Source organism: Podarcis tiliguerta (genome assembly GCF_965153285.1).
Source record: "Podarcis tiliguerta genome assembly, chromosome: 11".
Lineage (NCBI taxonomy): Eukaryota > Metazoa > Chordata > Lepidosauria > Squamata > Lacertidae > Podarcis > Podarcis tiliguerta.
The window spans coordinates 35,934,571-35,955,076 of NC_139544.1; the positions used below are offsets into that span (position 1 = coordinate 35,934,571).

General features: G+C 38.2%; 1 protein-coding gene across 3 annotated transcripts in view; it reads right to left on the reverse strand.

Moving 5' to 3' along the window:
- The window catches only part of AP3B1 (adaptor related protein complex 3 subunit beta 1), a 138,078-nt gene that overhangs the window by 27,113 nt on the left and 90,459 nt on the right, over positions 1-20,506 (reverse strand). For all 3 annotated transcript variants that reach the window (XM_083403726.1, XM_083403725.1, XM_083403727.1), the window contains 2 exons: positions 17,886-17,958; positions 16,061-16,167 (listed from right to left, as the gene is read on the reverse strand). In XM_083403726.1, the coding sequence (XP_083259852.1) occupies positions 16,061-16,167; positions 17,886-17,958 (180 nt within the window). The remainder of the gene's footprint in view (positions 1-16,060; positions 16,168-17,885; positions 17,959-20,506) is intronic.

Genomic DNA, 20,506 nt, shown 5'->3' on the forward strand with positions numbered 1-20,506 from the left:
GTACAACTTTCTTGGAGTACATTTGACTGCAAATGCACCTCCGACCCCTTTTGACCCTGATCCAGTCAAATTTTCCACTGATGGTAGATTAGATTGCTCTGCGAAAACATTTCTATGCTTAGTGCTGTGCAGAAAATAGAGCATTGTGAAACATAGATAAGGCAGAAGGTGGTAAGCAGTTTTAAAAACTGAGTAGAATTTTTTTATTTGTTTAAATCTTAAGTTTTTCTAATTGACAAATTGTACAATTTGTCTCCCAGTTTCAAAAAAGCTACCTACGTCAAGATTTTTGCAATATGCACATTTAAATTAAATGTATTAATCTTTAGTGTACCGAGGCTACATTTAATCAATTTAACATCAGATCATTAATCATCTGATTTTTAATCTAGCTAAAATAATCTTTATGCATACATATATGTACGATAATTTTTCAGTGATCTTCAGCTGCACATAGGAACAAGCATTCCTCAGCAGGGCACTGGCTTCACTCATGTACATAAACAATATTACATATGGTGGAAGGCGGGGAAGAGGAAGAAACCCATTCAACCTGTAGAACCTTGTTTCATGTTGCTGTTTATGACCACAGCTTGAGTCAGAGCGTGAACATTTGGTACCAACCTCTTTTGCTGCATTTTTACTGTTCTGTTTTGGCTGGAACCATTTTCTTTTATAATTGCATATTATATTATTGTAATCTGCCCTGCTGCCTTATGGTGAAGGGCGGATAAGAAATCTTACCAAAAAACAAATAAAGACATTTACACCTAACAAGTAGAATTCTTTTTGCTGCTCACCCTCCCCCAAGCTAGACATTATATGTAAGTACACAGGTCAAAAAGTATTTTAACCCGTCAGAAATAATAAAAAACCATTACTGGAGCATGAGCTATACAACTGAAGAAACTCAAAATAGCATCAAGACCGGGTGGAATTATTTTATGTAGGCTGATTCAATACAAATGTTGTAAATATGTTTAAATGAAGCCTCCCCTAAAGAGTTAACATGCATTTAGGAACTGTATGATAAACCACTACAAATCATATTGGCATACATTTAAGAAAGTCATCTATGTACTTTTAGATGTTTTATGAAAATAACCAATCAATTCTGCAGACACAACATTATTTCTAAAGGAAATCTGTGTGCATATAGATACAGGAAGACAAACCACACATATTTTATCAGTTTATTACAGTAAGCAAATAAGCGTGGAATGAGAGTGCACATAACTGTCTACTTAGTGCTTACTGAAACATTTATAAGAGCTGTTATCTCCCTAATAACAGACAGACAGCGTGCAATTTTAGAAAGGAGAAAAGCTTCATATTTTCAACACTTCACTAAAAAGTAACTGAAGAGTGTAAAATGAAAAATACTCTGTGCAGTTAGCTGGTAATGGACCATATTATCAACTCAAGTTAGATTTATATGATACAAACTAATCACTAATAGTTATTTTATGACATGGCATGTCTGCTTCCGGGGGGGGGGGTGGCTTTAAGATTAAAACTGTAAAACTTTTAACGCCACTGCTCAATATTTCTTGAAGAAGAAGAAACACACAAAATTTCAAGTTACTGTTTTCCAAGATGCTTTTTCAAAATGTGTAACTCAGCAGTCCAATCCAGGGACCTGTTTGTGTGTTTCAATGTCCGGAAATAGTCCCGTAAGTTGCCTTTTTGGCTGCAAGAATCATGCAATATTATAGTATAAATGCAAAAAGAGCCTTGCAAAGCATTCCACCAAACACCTATGACAGTCCACTAAGAGCCTGATAAACCTCCTATTTCTACCCAAGACTGCAAAAACAGAAGGCTGGTAGCAGCAGCATTAGGGTGTGGTAAAACACAAGTTGTAAGAAATGTATTTGCTATGGAAGTTGTAACCAGTTAGCATTGAAGTGATAAATATGTAATTAAACTTATAAATATTAGATATTGCGCTAAATTCTAGGTTCTCCATAAGTATTTCTGTTGTTAGACACTGAGTTTATTATGCTGATAGTGAAATTTCTCACTGCTTTTGCAAATCTAAAATGCACTTTTGCATCAATTCCATTTTAAACACAATTCATGATTTAAATAAATACAACTGATATTTTAGAAATTCATGCTTCTACATGAATCTTTTTGAGGTTAATGCAGATTGCTAATCTTGCCATCCATACTGCTCTAAATGTATCCCTTCTGCTAAAATGTAGCTATTACTGTCTCCTACTTGCTCCCTTTCTAATTTTGACCGACATGTTTTCCAGTTCAACACAACTGTGGTCAGAAGCGTCTATTGATCAGATTCAACACATATAACAAAAGAAACTGGTCTGGATGAAATATACATTTTGTTCAATGAATGTCTATTGTCTACAATCAAAGAAATCTTTAAAATTATGTTTTGTTAACAGTGAGGAACTGAATAATTTAATCTATCTTTGGAAGTAACTTTTCAATGGCCCTTCTATCCAAGACATAATCCAAAAATGACCTACCAAGCTATGAGCTATTTCCTCCCACATATACTATGTGGGTATGCTCCAGTAACTCTGAAATTGAAGAGGAGAAGGGAAGGGACATCAGATTAGTATTTAAAGAAAGAAAAGCTTGTGGCATTAAGGGAAAAGTTGCCATATGGAAGAAAATAAAATGGAAATATATTAACAGTAACTGTTTTCGTCCATTAACTATTACAAATTGTAAGCAAATAAAAGTACTGAATGTTCTAAAACAGATAAAGCATCTTAAAAAGCAGAGACATCACCTTGCCGACAAAGGTCTGTATAGTTAAAGCTATGGTTTTCCCAGTAGTGATGTATGGAAGTGAGAGCTGGACCATAAAGAAGGCGGATCGCCGAAGAATTGATGCTTTTGAATTATGGTGCTGGAGGAAACTCTTGAGAGTCCTATGGACTGCAAGAAGATCAAACCTCTTCATTCTTAAGGAAATCAGCCCTGAGTGCTCACTGGAAGGACAGGTCCTGAAGCTGAGGCTCCAATACTTTGGCCACCTCATGAGAAAAGAAGACTCCCTGGAAAAGACCCTGATGTTGGGAAAGATGGAGGGCACAAGGAGAAGGGGACGACAGAGGACAAGATGGTTGGACACTGTTCTTGAAGCTACCAACATGAGTTTGACCAAACTGCAGGAGGCAGTGGAAGACAGGAGTGCCTGGCATCCATGGGGTCACGAAGAGTTGAGCACGACTAAACGACAAAAATAAGCATAAGAAGGGACATTTCCACATTGCACAAGGAGAGGATCTTTGATTACCATTGATCCCCACACTGCAACTCCCCCCAATTCCAGGATTGGAATTGGGACATTGATGAGGCATTGTGGAACTCCTGGATCTTTCAGTGCAATCTCATCTGGATCTGTAGTCTGTTGAAGTGTGGTCTATTATATTGTTGTCACAGACAAAAGGACTGATGTTGTTTATCTTTGTGTTCATCCTTCTTGACAGGAAGCATCTTTTGTTTATCCCTTATCTCAAAAAGGACTTTTTTGAGCGGGTCCCCATAAAGCTTTCCCCCACTGAATGCGGAATTGGCCAGGTGCCCTTGGGATCCTGCATCTACATCCCAGTTGCCAGATACTGCAGAGCCAGATATTACATTGCCAAGATGTTCACTATCACTGCTCTTGGAAGGGTGGCACAATGGAGAGCTTCTTTAAGCCATCTACAATGTGTTTGGGTACATCCGCCCTGGAGGTGAGATCATTGGCCTACAGGATGCTTATTCTAGCCGTAACAGTTCTGCCTCAAAATCCAAGTGGCACCACTTCTACTCACTTGTCACAAGCATTCCTTGGTCCTCCTTTGCTTTCAGACAGGATAATCGCAGTTTAGGATAAAGTTGCTACTGGCACACCCACAATTAGGGTAGCCAATTGGCCCATAATATTAGTTGGGAAGAGGTAGTGTCTATTCACCAGCTTGCATGATGGTTTGTGTTTTTCCAGTGTGGTCTGCTCAGTGTTCCGCAGCTTTTGGAATGAATCTGGGAAAGGCAGGGTAGCCAGACGTGGCGGTCCATCCAGAAAGGCAGATTTGGCGGCTTTGGTTGCCGCTGTAGCTTTTGCCTCAGTTTCCATGGGTTGTTCCTCAGGGAGTTCCAGGACTCTCCTTGCTTTGGCTACCAGAGCAGGAAAAATTTATGACTGAAGAAGCCTACACTTCAGGGGTGGTGCTTTCAACTCTTCTGCAAACAGCTCCTTATCATTTGAGGCCAATGAGGGCTCAGAATCCGAAAAAAATGCCCAGGGTGACTGCCCTCTAGGATCCCTTAGGGAAAAGGGCAGAATCCAGATCTTCATGACAGAGAATTCCTACAATTTATTTTCATGCCTCAGTAATTAAATTATTTTGTTAAAACAGTGCATGTAGTTCTTAAAATACCGTATTGCAAGTACAAGAGTGAAATATGATTCACCACATTTCTCTGAAACGTTATGACTGGTTTTTACAAGATGTAGCTGGAAGCTTTACATTGACATACTTCATAAAGCCAAATCCTCCAAGTGCCCTGGAAATGTGAGGTGCAGTAATGCGAATGTGGCTTGTGCCATTAGAGTGCTTTGAAATATGAGTACTCCTCATGAATATTAAGGTCTGTCATATGCCACAGATTCCCTTCGAAACAGTTGACTTCACAGAGACTAGATATATGCTCTAGTTTTAAAAATATGCTTAAGTACTTTGCTGAACCAGTCATTAACTTGCAAAGTTGTCCACTTGCAAATAACTTTTTAAAAAGTGCTCCATTTTTTACCTTGTTGAAAGTAAAAGCAATATAGAAATTAAATTACGTTGAACTCTTCCAAAAGTTTCAGCCAGGCACCTAAATGCAAAGATTATTGGGACCTGCCAAATTGTTCTGGAACAGGCATCCCAAAGCAGAGCTGCCACTACAGAGAAGGCTCCATCCCTGGTAGCTGTGAAGTCCCCCTCCAAAGGTTGGGGCACAAAGAGCAGGTCCTCAAAATAAAATCTTATCAGGCAGATTCATATGGAGAGTATATAACAAGGGTGCTTGTAGCTCTGACCATGCAATGAAAAAATATTTGGCCCCTGTAGGAGCCTGATCATGTCCTCAAACATCATACACACCTTCACCCCAACCTCAGGTTTCTGTGAGTGTCTGACAACTCTCCCTATACACTACATACTGTTTGTACAAATGCCATTACACATACCATGCAGCAATATTTGTTGTAGGCTGCAAAAGAAGATTAGTGAACTGTCCAAAAATAAAATATTTATTGATACAGAGTGCTTTTTCTGCAAAAGAGTGGTAGTTGCAACTCCTTTATCACATAGTTAGAAGAACAGGAGAAAGCGAAATGAGGGAGAGTGGTGGAGCAGGGAGCACCAGATATGGGGCAACACTTGGCTATTCGGGACTCAAAAAATCTTTATGTGAATAATTGGGTAAAAATAAGCCATAACAGCCAGCACAAAAACAATGCCTTTCTTTTGTAGGATAGAGCAAACAGAATTTCCCTTGCAAGGACAGCAGGGGGCAAAGCATATGAATTCCTGACCTATATACTACTATATGCAGGTCTCACTTCATAAACACCATGGGTTTTCTGGAAATTATTTAAGCAACCATTTGCATAATGAGTCAATGATCTCCATTCGCATAACGAGCCAATAGCTTCCATTGAGTCACAAGGGAAAAATTCTAATGCACTCCCAAACCATGGAATTTGTGGTGCTTATATCAAGGTTTGGGTATTAAATCTTGTGTTTGGATAAGTGAATTCTTGCATAGCCAGCACTTGTAATGCAGGACATGATTCCTCTGCCACCCTGATTCCTCTGCCACCCTGCCGCCCAGCTTGACAGACTTTCCTAATTCTCTGTTAAGAAATGTGGAGATGATGTTTAATAAACAAAGACCAGCATCTTCTGTGCCATTTTTGTCTATTTTTGCTTTGGGGGGATGTTAACATTTGTTTCTGACAAGGGAAAGTGCATTTCCAAAGAGTGATTTCACATATGGCAGATATGCAGGTGGGACAGGAAATGCAAGTGCCTTGCAACTGTCTATTTTATATGAAGTTGCTCACCGTGGAACTATATTTCATGGGCTTTCCTTTGAAGGCATAATCGGGAATGTAAGATCTCAATCATGTTGGGATAGCTTCCATGTTCCATGTAAGCTATTACTAGAAAGTACCCAAAATTGTAAGGACTGCACTCTTCAGACTAAGAAGGAGAAGCTGATCTGTGTGGATGGATAAATGACCCTCAGAATGTCAACCAATAATGGGAATAGAAGCCTGTGCTGGAATAGTGACTCCCCCAAGGCAAAAACAGATCCTCAAAAATGTTCAGAGAGGCCTGCACTATGCCCACCACCCTTACAAATTCCCTCCACCTCACATGATCAAGAGGAAAGTCCTTGCACTAGAAAGAGGCTCTTAATTTCGGTAGAACAAAATCTCTTGGTCCCAATCATACATACATGTCCATGCCTACCTCCCTTTCCAGGATTTTTCTTGACACTCACTGAGGATGTAAGGCAAATGTGATGGTATGTATAGACAACCCCAGAGGAGTTAAGGAAAAATGGTTAGAGCAAAAAAGTTAATTATCCTGATTTGTTTACTGATTTTACAAAAAACCACCCTAATGTAAAACATATTTTGTTCAACAACCAGAGTATTTTATGAACATGTGCTGTATAAGTTATGAAAGCTTTAGGAATATTTATACGTTTTAGGCAGGGAATTCAAAATCAACACATTATGGGCTGTACATTTCCAAATCAATCTACTCATCTAGCACAGCATGTGCTACGCTGTCGCATTGGTCCAACATGTTGGTCCAATCCACAAAGCCTCAACTCCAAAATCCACAGTTGGACGATGCCTTTATCAGGACTAACCAAAATGTCACAAAAGTGTGGCAAGGAAGTTTCTTAAACTTATTTTATAAATACTCACAAACCACAATGACTTAAGGGCACATATCTTACACTTTCAGAGAAAGGTAAGAGTGCAGTCAGTTTGCTGTGGAAGAAAAGACAGGGCACTGTAGAGTTTTGCTTTTTTCAGGCAGGACAGAGGGTTGATTTGCATAATATTTTGTATATGAATTTATGAAAGCACCAGGAAAGCACTGCCTAAGTAATCCAGGACCTGTATATAAACCATCTATTTCTTTTCATTTACTAAACAAAGTTTGTCACTGAATATTTCTAATTATGTCCTCAGCTAATAAAGTGCATTATCACCTTTTCTGGGATGTCACTGAACATCTTAATTCCAAGCTCCTGTTTGAACTCAGTGCTTTGACAAGCACCATCACTACTCAAGGTCTGTATGAAGGAAGCTTCAAACTGCATATTATCACACATTGGAAAACTCAACATTTTATGAAGGGCCCCTGCTCATACTGACATCTTCCTATCATGTGTAAATAAGGTTTGTAACCTTGACTTTAAAGCCCAGCCTTTCTACCTTTTTCTTTTTCCTAAACAAGTGACAAAGAACAAGGAAGCTGATTGAAGGGATCCATTATGTATCAACTTAAAGAAAGGCAAAGTGATTGATGAAACTAGCAGTCACCTTCACTGCTATCTACTGCACCTGTATCCTTTTTGTCAAATGACCTGAAAATCCTGCTGACACATTCACTACAAGGATACACTGTAGTTTTGAATACTTTTATTTGCCAGAGAGTCTTTAGGGACAGGTTTTTAGAGCCAAAATGAGATTTTCAGACTTTTTCGTCTAGTGTTCTCAAATCTCTCTCTCAAAAGATTATTGTACAAATCCATCTGGAAACAACAACTAGTAGTGGCAGGTGAACTGCATCTCTACTAAAAGATTTCCTAACACTGAATAGTTTTGAATTATTCAGTGTTATGAAATCTTTTAGGAGAGATGCAGTTCACCTGCCACTACCAGTGGAATTACTGTGTATGAAATTTAATTTGCTATTATTTAAATTGGGATTAAAGTTACACCCATGTCACTTTTCATACTGAATTTAGCTACACTTTTTGAAAAAAAAATCAGCCAACAAACTGTTAATCCTAAAATTGTGTGTCATTAATTCTAGGGTTGTCAAACAATTGATTTTTTATCATCTGGCTTTAATTATTTTTAAATTAATTTGCATTAAAACATAAATAAGGGCCTTTTCAAAGATAGCAAAGGAAGACCGCAGGGTGGTTTTTTTTGTTTTGTTCATAAAATTATAAGTTCCCTCTTACTGTTTGAAAGATTGGTCATTAATATTTTTCATCAATAGAATTGGAGTAATATAAACTTTCACTTTTTACTTTAACTTGCTAGAGTGAAAATGCTTTCAACAAGTTCAAATCTCAGCAGTATGGAAGAATATCCAAATGTATTACCTGGAAGATCCAAATGACATTGTCCTCCATCTTCATTCTTATGAAGACAGGGCACAGTGGTTTCACATATGAATTTAAAATAATCTGCTTAATTTCAATACAAAACTGAAAATAAAACCCATCCCTAAATTTCTCACTAGGGGCCTAGTATATTATTGTGACTCATACAGTGGAGTACCCTTCAAACTTATGCCCAACGATTAAATAGGAGGGCAAATTTTAATTAGTGATTAAAGGTGTAGTTGATTATTCACTGAGTAAGTCAGTTAAAACTTTCAGTTCTAATACTTGTATCATTAACCAGCTTCTTAAAATATTATTTTTCAAAATAACTATTTTCTTCTGTCTGTAACAGAAACATACACACACACATAAGCTTTTAATAAAGCTTATACTGTTTTTGTACAGTGAATCTGGTAACAAGCATAAAATGATCTTTCTATTTTTATTTTTTTTAAATCCAGTTAGTATTAGGACACTTGAGAGGCAGGAAAATCTCCAAAGGAGCTGCTGTGCTCTGTGTGGGACACAGAACCATTTCCTCTGGGCATTTATTACCTGTTAAAAACCAATCTTTTGGTGAGTGGCAGTTCAGGGTTTTTGAGAGCAAGCTGCAATATTTCTTCGGGTCTGCAGAGTCATAATTAAAGCTGAACTGAGTGGAATTGGAGAGGGAAGGTCAGCGAGGTGCCGTATGAGAGATGAGGCTGGGCTGATGGGCACCAAATGAACAAATTATGATGGGCCCCACTCAATGTGATGAGGTCAAATGCTTGTTTCTACCCACTGACAGTTCAATTTCCCTGCAATGTCTCTCGGTTCTCTATGAGCTAATTATGAATGAAAAGTTATCAACTGCCCATACCAAAAGCGGCTTAAATACCATTTCTTGGAGCTTTTAATGTCAAAATATTGTAAGAAACAGCATGTTGGCCCAGTTTTTGAGCCAACAATACTTGGGTTGATCTAAATATCAGTGATAACACCTACATTTTTGTGACTTATAGCATACATGAGACAGATTTGCCAGCTGTCATCTGCTTAGCAAAAATAATAATTTTATCAAGCAAATCTATATTATGTTTACAATCCATTTCCACAGCAATAGCAGCATTGAGCTCATGGCTTTTCATATCATGGGCTACATAATCTTCAAACAGCACTATATATTTTTCCTGGGATGATGCTACTGGATTATTAGGTTTTAAGCATCAATACTCCAATGTATCCCAGCATACAGATTTATTATCCTAAAGCACCTCAACAACGATCGACAAAATGCAAATTCTTTCCATGGAGCCTGAGTTTAAAGGGTAATTTTCCACATCTTCTATTTATGATGTACAATTATTTTCTTTGCATCTATAAGCACAAACGCTTTCAACTTTTCTGAATCCTATGACACCTGACAAAAAACAAAATGTAACATATATGTCACCAATTTTAAGATGTCAGTTGCAAATGGCACTTTTAAAAAGACAGTGTTCTTCCCAGAATACCTTGGGATATTTTTGTCCCCCCTCCCCTGCAAAATCAGGATCTTTTCCATAATATCTGATAACAGTACTATTCCATTTAACATGATACTTCTCTAGTCTTTTAATTAATCACTACCATGCATATCTTGCACCCTATCTACAAAACTGATATAGAAAATAGCTATTCTACCTTCATTTATTATAGTAATAAACCACTACTACTGTGCACAAAAACAAAAAGCTCAAGTACAAAAATTCTTGAATCCCCATTTACATTCCTTTTACTATTTCCACCTTAAGTTTTACAACTACAACATCTACAGATAAAGGGTGGTTTTCAAATTTAATAAATAATAATAAAATACAGTAAGTAGGTAGAAGAAAGCAATTCACTCATGTAAGATTTAATGAAAGAATTAAGTGTGGTGTACCTTAGTTTAAGAAACCCACTCTGGCATAATGGCAATCATGGCTCTTTTTAAGTGTTGCCAGTGATCATAGTATTTTCTCAATATATCAATTGTGATTGCTGTATTTAGTATACTATCTTGTTAGACATTGTTGATAAAGAGATAGTACAATAAAATGATGGCTGTACCATCCTCATGTTTAAGTAGCACAATTAGCAGCAGAGAAATGCAGTCCATTCATTACAGAACCTTTCAGGAAGTTGATTTTTTCTAATTCTTATTGTAATTGCATTGTTCTAATCTTGTATTATAAAGGCAGCTGCTTGCCTATCATTTGTACTTTCCTCGTTAATCCTGACTCAGTGAATTAACCTTTAATTACGGCCGTTAAAATTGAAATGAGCCTTTTGTCTGGCTGGGGCAGCCCCCTTTCAGTGGATGATTCTGATGAAAATTTTTAGGGTCAATGAATATGTCCCATGTCATGTCTGATAGCTGCTAAAGATGTGAGGAGGTAAATGTTACCTTAGAAAGATGTGATTGAAATTTTAAAGTGACTGGTTTTATTGACAATATGTTAGATTTGTGATTGCCTAACAAAAACTATCCACAACCACTATCAGGCATGGTTAAAGCTATGTATGTGTATCATTTACATATTATACATGAAATCTTCAATGAATTTAAGTAAGGCAGTTATAAACATGAATAAACTAAGATATTTGAAGGAAGGAAGACAAAGCAATGATACTATTTTTAATTTTTTATAGATTTATGCTTCTTGTATACAGAGTTCTTACTTCAGTATTAAATCTTTAGCAAGAAATGTTGATAGGAATAACTTATTTCCGTAATAGTGTTTTCATATATACAATATTTCCATACTACTCTTGGGCAGTTTCTTTTTCAACCATGTTTCATTGCTCAAATTTGGAAAACATTTGGTCTGCAGTCTCATGGAGATGAAACTTGAAGGGTGCCAGTTGTATTAAAATGAGTAAATTTTTTAAATTATTATGAGCCTTGAGCAATTAGTTTCTGCATGTTTGCTATGGAGATGAAAATAATAATTAGTGTTGCGTTAGGGAGATTGTCAAATGGAGTTGCAAGTGAAAAGTAATTCTTAATGTCCATTTCCTACAAGTATTTTGTAGAATTACCCCGTTCTTCTCCCTCATTTAGTGATTTTCTTTAACAGATATTCAGAAGGTACTATTCTAGATCAACTATCCCTAGAGAGGCTGGTGTGTTAAACCAGAACTCTTGAATCTGTTATTCTACCTGAAGAGGGGTCTTTCTACTAAATAAGAGACTTACTTATTGCCAACTAGCTAGGAGTAATCATGCTCAGATCCAGTGGTGACTCAGCAACTGATTTCTGCAGAACATACATTTCTATTTCCTTCCTAGAGTTTTCATAGGCCTGCTGCCTTGTAAGAAGAAGAATCTTTATTTGCACCAGCCACTAGCCATAGCAATAAAATAAAATACAATGTACTGAAGATAGAGGTAAAAACTTAACCATACAAAATAGATTTTGGAGGTTTACATCAATAATCATATAATAGATCTATTCTAATTGCCCCTGCTTAAAATTCTGCAGTTTTTGCTGTCATCTGGTTATCTTGATCTGCTAGAAGAAAGGACACAGTAGCAATGGTTGAGCGACCTGGTATGGATAGTAGTAGAGGGATAATAACCTCACTCCTCAAATCTTTTTATAAAGACTGCAAGCTAGAAGCACATGAGCTGCTGATTCAATACTGCCATCTCCACATGGACATTAGCATTTTTCCAGTGGAATTTTTTGAAATCGACCCTCAAGTACAGCTGAAGGCAGTATATTTAATCCTGTGCAAGTGAAAGCACCTCTGTATTTTGGAATTGTAAAATTTTGTAAATAGGGTGCCAATGTATCAAAATGACTAGGTGGAAAATAATCGTATAATGGACAAAATTTCCTTATCGTGGCCTAATAAGTTTAAGGTCACCTGCTGAAACCTTTTTATTTCATTGAGATTTAACCTGGGATTAAGTTTTGTTTCCTATTTTTACTTTAAATTGTCTTACCCTGCTCTTTATTCTAATATACTAAAAGGATCTTAGTAATCTGAACTGTTTATTGCCTTCTATATTGTCCTTTATGCATTTTTAAAATAAAACATTAAGCCCTGTGTTTCTTTTATAAAGAAAACCAGGGTATGAATAAATAAATATGACAACAACAGATGTATATTTGCAATTTTCCTACATCATGACCTACTTAAAGACACAGCTGCCACAATTCTGCAATGAACAGCTATGCATTTAGGGAAAGCCTAAGTACAGTTGTACCTTTGAAGTCAAATGGAATCCGTTGCGGAAGTCCGTTCGACTTCCAAAACATTCAGAAACCAACGTGCGGCTTCTGATTGACTGCAGGAACCTCCTGCAGCCAACTGGAAGCCCTGTTGGACGTTCAGCTTCCAAAAATAGTTTGCAAACAGGAACTTCTGGGTTTGCAGCATTTGGGAGCCAAAAAGTTTGAGAACTAAGCTGTTCAAAAACCAAGGTATGACTGTACATGCTTTACAAAAGTTGTATCCTAGTACATACAGGCGGCAACCATTTTAGGGGCATCCTTTTGGACCCAGAAGAGGGAAGAACAGGGATGGAGAAGGCTTATGCACGCTCCACCAACATGTGGGAGGATGTGCAGGGGCTGGGAATGGAACCCCCATGCAAAATGGTCATTGCCTGTAAATGATTTAAACTGCCGGATATAGTCCAAGTAAGTGGTTCCCAAACTGTGATCTATGGACCACTGGCTTCATTCAGGTAGTCCACAGCATGTGTTTGGATTTGTGGTTTAAGATGGAAGCAGGGAGGCTGGAGTGAATTTATGAAGTTGAGTGCTAAGCAAATGAGAAATTAAAAGCAGACATGAGTCGAGCTTCCAGAGGCAAACTATGGTATGGCTTCTTAACTATGATCAGCCCAATCTTTTCACGTCCCCTCCTCCTACCATTACACCTTGTTTCTTCTCAAAAAGTCACTCCTAAAGGGCCTCTTTCTGTTCCAGTTACACTATGTTAATACTTCTAAAGTAGTCTGGTTAACTCCCTTCCTATACAGGCAAGCATTAGAAGGTCGCTTATGGTCCTTTCTATTTAGCATGAGCATAAACATCTAACACTTTTAAAAATGATTTTGAGATGGCACTACATAATTCCCACTGGGAACTGGGAGTAATGGGCATATATTCTCTGTGACTACAGGAATACAATGTGCAATATGCAGGCTCCAGTGGAAGACCTTTTATCTACTATACTGATTGGCCTTTAGCTTCTGCTCCAGGCACACCTATTAAAGTCCCTATCACATATGGTATAAACAACAAGATATATTACATTGGTGCGGCATGTCAATACTATGGACTTGCATGGGTAAAACTACCTTAATGTACATGGCCAAAATACCCAGCACACAAACCTCCAGTTAAGTAAGATTAATATATACCATTAGACAAATAATGTATTCTCAATGGCCTTGGTTGTTTCCAGACAAGTTGCTTTCTCACCTATTTTTACTGTAGCACTTTAGACCAGTGTGGCAACTGTACTCTGCTTCTTAGCTTTGGTAAAGACTCACACATATGAGTAATTTCAAAGATTCATTTTTAAAACCATATGAAGTGAGCTACTGTCCTGAGCGCGTGGGCTCCTGGATTGAAGCTCACGGTTGCTTTGCTGTCCCTGATCCTTTCTGCAGTTGTGCTGAGCTAATCCAATGTTTGGCTTAGAGGTTTTCAACCTTTACGTGTCCACGGCTTCCTTGACCAAACACATTGTTTCTGCGGCTCCCCTGTGGGAGCCACTTACAATGGGTTTCATTACATGACACCTTTAAGTGGGAATTCCCTCGTTCCACCCCTGACCTGTTCTGCCCTGGTCCCATTCCACCGGATGGGCTCAAGGAAGGATGGTCACTGGGGTAGAGAGAGAAGTATACAGGAAGATAATGGGCTGCAAGTTAAAGCTGCCAGCTCCCCTGAATGTTCCTCGGAGAGAAAGAAGAGAGATAATGCAAGAAGATATGGGCTGCAAGTTAATGAAAGGATGCCCCCCCCCCTGGGCTCTCATGAATGAAAGTTCCTCAAGTCTTCCCAGGGTGCCACAGTGCACCGGTTGACAACTAATGGCTTAGAGTGCTGTCCAACCCAGGCTCATGGCTTACCACTTCCAGATTAATGAAAACAAATCTTGGTTACAGTTCATGGTTAGTCTGGACAATTAAATCATGAGCCTGGGTTTAGATGACACACTGAATCAAACCATGGACTTAGTGGTAGCCAACGTTTGCTAAGCATGATGTGAAATTAACACTATGATAATTTTTTGTTTTTATAGTGAGAACCTTACCAAATTTGCTTGAACCATCTGTTAATTTGAACATCCTACACGACAGATAGGTTATTTTCTTAACGGAGAGATTTTACTACCATGTCCTTCCCATTCCCGTGCAGTCTGGTTTTGAAACAGTATGTGGTATTATTCTAAACAGTCAGAAAAATGGGAGCTATTTGTTAAATTGTCCCTAAATTCTTACAGCAGGAAATATTCCAGAAATTTTGACAGAGAAGCATCTGGTAGAGGACACCGAGTGGCTTTTTAAGAGGCTCGTATCTGAAGAAGCTAGTATAAGGGGAGGCTTTGGATTTAGAGATGGGAAGGACTATTAGGAAGAGGAACCACCTCCTCCATTTTTGTCTACCTGCCATGAGCCCTCCAGGACTTTGGATCTGGTCGTTCTCTATTTCATTGTCCAGGAAACTGAGTATAAAGTCATTTTAGTTGATTCAAGATATGAATAAACACCTACACAGACACTGCGTTGCATAAGAGCTAACATAGGCAATCAGAAAAATACTAAGTTAGATTTGTTTTAATATAGCAGGTATCAAGATAAAGAAGTTCAAAAATATATTTGGAAAGAAGAACAAGTTTCTGTGTTATTAGTTTAGAAGATTATAACATTTGTCCAGAATTTGTAAGCAGTTAAAATGCAAAATATAAGGTTTTCCCATGTCAAAAGTTAGAATGGTGATTAACAAAAGCTATTCTGATTATACTGCTACCATTTTAAAACCACAGGCTTTTAAAAATCCTCTGCAATATATTCTTCCTTAATTTCATCATGAAGCTACATTGGGGTGGGAAACCTTTTCTGCCAATGGACCAGGCCTTTAACTCCCCAACCCCTGGCAGGCCAAACTAGTAAGGTGAGCAGCTCCTCCTACCTGCCAATCACTGGATTACACTATGACATCAGGTGACAGTGTGCTCTGAAGTCCCAATTGTTGAGACTTTAAATTGCAGCAGAGGGCTGTTTGAAAGTCCTTTTGCAAACAGCCCCATGCTGTTCTTTGAAAACAAGAGGTGCAGGGTTGTTTGCAAAATGAAAATCACTTCCCTCTCCTAGAAGAAGGCACATCCTCACTGCCCATCGGCTGATTGATGGTGGAGGTGTTCCTTGCTCCAGTCAAGGAACAATCAGCAGCTCACTTTAAGCACTGAAGCAATGCCAATACCCATCCCACACCTGATATTGCATGGGTGGGCATGGTTTGGGCAAAAGGGGCTCACAAGCAAATATGGAACCCCTGGTGGGCCAAAGGCTCCCCACCCCTGATCTGTATTTAAAAATGGAATGAAGTATTATTGAATGGTCTGCAAGTCCATTATAGATCAAGATACAAGTTCACCTTAAAACAGAAAATGAGTGAGAAAAATAAGTCAGTAAATGAAAAATATAACTTACATCAATGGCTGAAGAACTTGATAAACTTAAACCTTCTAAGTCAGCTGATAAAGTAGGAGTAAGAATAGTTGGCTTGTGGAGTGATGTGGTAGTTGATACAGGACTGACTGCAGAAAATAAGCAGTTGAGAAGGATAGTTATATTTAAGTAAATTAAATTGGTAAGAGTATGCTTTTCTGGCATCTTAAACTTGAACAATTCAGTAACTAGACACGTACTTTATCCTACGCATTTTAATAAAAATGTTTAATTTTTAAAAATTATGGCAGAGCTTTCCGAACTTTTCATGTTGGTGACACACCTGTTAGATATGTTTCATTTCATGGCACAGTAATTCAGTTTTGCTAGCAAACCTGAGGTTAAACTAGCCCCTTTCCAGCCCCAGGAGGAGAGCAGGGTGTGTTCACACAATAAACCTACACATGGCAGCCAACACACTAACGTGTCACAACACAGTTTGGAAAACTCTGATTTATGGGATTGTACATCAACATATGTCTTAAGTTAATGTGTATGGGAAGGTGCGTAAACACCTCCCCAACCACCACACACCATGTTCCAAACTAAAGGTAAACTATGTGGAAATTAATGTTAGTAGATTACTTGCTTATTCTTAGAATGATAGATTCTATGCTTTGTTGTTATATAAAGATGAAAGCTTCTATTTTAAAATGAACCTTGTTTATTCTGAGAATTCAGACATAAAAGTAAAAGTCTCTAAATTTTCTAAACACATAGGAGGTGGAGTAAGAGCTAACAGCACATAATAGGGATAGCAGAAGTTGATATCCCTGTCCCTTGATCCCCACGGCAGCCACCTCAGTGGGAATGCCACTCCTGGAAGAAGCCCCTTCCTCCTTTGCCCAGAGCCTCCCAATTAAGCAAGGTCCCCCAATCCTTGGTGGAACATAGTGGGGCTGGGTGTGTGTGTGTGTGTGTGTGTGTGTGTATGTGTGTGTGTGTATGTGTGTCACAATTTGCTAGCTCTATTTAGCGTGCTAATCTCTGTATCCAGCCTATGGAAAAACAAAACCACACTCATCTCTAGCTTTTATGCTTTCCAAATTTCTGTGCTTGAGGCTGTTAAATATTTTTGTATTACTGACACATAGAGATTTACAACCTTTGAAAATACAATCTTTCTGAATGAGACCTCAGTATGATTTCCAGATACCATGCGTCTCACTGCTACCTTGCTATGGAAAGCTATTCATTTATAAAAAGGTACTTATTTAAAAATAAAATAGTGTAACAGTATTACAATGCGCTAAGAAATGCATTTGATATAGGCTGAAAACATATAAGCCTTAAATCTTAAGAGACAAGAGAAGAGAGACCCCCCACATTTAAAGCTAAATTGTTCAGAAAGAATCTGTTTAAAGAGCATGCATTGTTCAAGTAGGCTATCCAGGTTTTTTTTTAAAGTGTGTTATGCTCTTATACAATGACAAATGCATAGAGTACACATAAATATTCCATTATATCTTTATATGAGACAGACAGTATTATTTCAGGCCTTTTGAAATTTAAATACAATGACTTGGATCCTAACTAGCCCCCTGCAAAATGATGGATTGCTTCTGTAAGTGGAAATAACTGCTTTCCCCGATCCTTCAGCAACAGTTTGGAAAGGCGAAGAGGTTGCAGGGAAAAGGAGTGTGTGTAAAAAAATGCCTTTCTTCTGCCGGTGGGAGCATCCCATGAGCAGAACTCTGCTCATGGGGCACTCCCACAAGGGAAGCTTTAGTTAGGATCTAAGTCAAATGCTTTAACTTTCATGGACATAAAAATATCATTTGAAAGGGCAAACATCTGGAGTACTTACAGTCGTCCAAATCCAAGAGTGGCACATCTTGCTTAGTAGGCGCTCTCTTCTCTTGTGAAGCTTTCTCTTCTTTCTGCCAAAAGTATATGAATGTTTAATCCTTTTTTTGAAAAAATGTGTAAGAACACTGCAGAGACCTATCCAGGAAAGAATGTAATTGGGCTCAACCTTTTTAATATTCGCTGCATAGGAATTCAGATAAAAGAATCTTGCATGCCTTTTCAACACAATTTCTTTGATGTTATCTCCCAGTGTTCTTGCAACACCAATACAGCTCTGCTTCAACGGCGGGTCAATGTCCTGCTCTAAGCAATTAGCTGTGCTATTACTCTATTTTTCTTTTAGTTTAAAAAAAAAAAATTGTGGTGGCTTTGATCTAACTTTTCACATTATCAATTAGCAGTCTTTTATTTCCTGTAATCCTATGGTCCTCGAGTGTGCAGTAACGTCAAACTTTTCTCAACAACCACAACTGGTCTCACTACTTCTTTTCTCTTTGGACATGTGACCTAATCAGCTGAGAGCTGCTGCCATACAAGACTAGGCATAAAACCCAGAGATCTTTAGTTCTCAAGAGGATTGAGATTTCATTAGATTCAGATCATCAAAGCATTTTCAGAGTAGCAAGAGACCTGATAAATTCATCTCTTTGGGAGAATAAAATTAACAGAGTTTATATATTATTGCATCTTTAATTGAAACTCAAATAAATAATTATACAAGCAGGTGTAAGAAGGGAGAAGGACAAAGAAAGAACCATGCCTATATACCACAGCCTGGGAATAAAGTTCTTTGTCAAAATTTACTATGAATTTTGGCATAATTTTCCAGAGAACTGTATCAGCCATTTGAGTCCACAAACATGTTGATTAGCAGGACACTTTTCTCATTGAGTGGCGGAAGAAACACTCATATCTAGAGCACGCATGCGAAGCATGGTGAAAGAATCCCACTGCATATGATTCGGAGCATGAGCTTAATTTAACAGGATTCAACAAATGCCATCAACAGCTCACCTCTGGAAACCATGAATATCTTCCTGGAGACTATCTGCACAAACTCAACATGACATAAGAATACTCTTTGTCCAACTACCCTACACACTGCAAAGAACTTTGGGTGGGTAGGTGGGTGGATGTAGAATCCTGGTGGAATATAAGAGACAAAGTCTCCAAATGGATGCAATTATTTGTCTCGCTGCTGTCTTAAGAAAGAAGATCAACTCTTTTATGCTTTACATTTGGATTGATATCGTTTTCCATTGACAGCTGGGCTAACATGGGATCGGGTACAAGATGTTGTTCCATAATGGCAGAAGACAGTGAAAAAAATTCAAGTCCAAAAAATTTTTAGGCAACAGGCACTCCTATCACATGTGGAGGAACATGCCTTTAAGCTTACATCCTGTCCAACATAAGGGTGAGAGAAAATGGCTATCTCTGGAAGGGTGTAGGGGTGTCCAGTGCTATCTCATAATGACATTTAAAAAGGTTTCTTGCAGTTTAGTTGAAATGGTATGCAGTGGGGGTTTAGACCATAGGACTCCCACCACAAGAACTTGGACGCAGTATGTGTGGAATACAGCACTTATGAACACTTAATTCACCACTGGAAGGCGATAACAGGAATAACAAAGAAAGATGGCTTGACTCCATAAGGTCTTGATTTATAGTGTTTATTAACAATAGTACAGTAATCTTCCTTCTGTCTCAGTCACAGAAGACACTATGGAGAAATTACTTAGCAATTTAGATTGAAGTATATCCTGTGGATGCGAGCTGAATTTGTAATATAAAAGATTTTCCAAGTTTGTTTTGATTCTATGTGGATGACTGCATATAAGACTTAACATCTGTACACGTATTTCTCTTGGAAGACAACAGTTTTGCTTGGTAATTGTTTTTAAACTTTTCAATAAAGTTTGTAAAAAGAGAGATAGACAGACAAACTCTGCTTTTCCTCTATCTATATGTGCAAGAAGCCAGGTTTGGGGGGAAGGCAGCACAAATAATGGCTGGATACTGCAACCAGACCCAAGTTCTAGACCTCTATTCCCCAAATGAAAATTAGTCAGTCTCAGGCAAAAGTTCACATTATTCAATATATAGGCTCAGATTTAGTTGTGATTAAGTCCCACAAAAAATACCTTCACAGTTGGAGGCAGTAATGCTTCCAAATGCCAGTTGCTGGAAACTACAGGAGGGGAGAATGCTCTTGATTTCATGTTCTGCTCCCTGATTTCCCACAGCATCTGATTGGCTAATGTGACAATAGGATGCGGGACTATAGATAAGCCTTTGACCTAATCCAGCAGGCTATTCTTATGTTCATGTGATTTCATTACAGCTACTCAGTTGTTCAAACTGGTTTCAGTTTCATTTTAGCTGGAATATGTCAATATTCCAGCTAAATATCTCAGTACCTCAGTATCTCGCTGGCTTGGTCGCCCCCAAACTCACGGCGCAGAGCCGCCCGCAGCAGAAGAGCCTACTGCAGTGCTCCGACCAAAAGGCGGGATCAGTCAACACTGAAGTCATAGTTAATTATGACTTCATTCAATCTGTATGGGTTGTACCTAATGTGAGCGGCTTGCACAACTCACCTTTTTCTTTCCCCTCTGC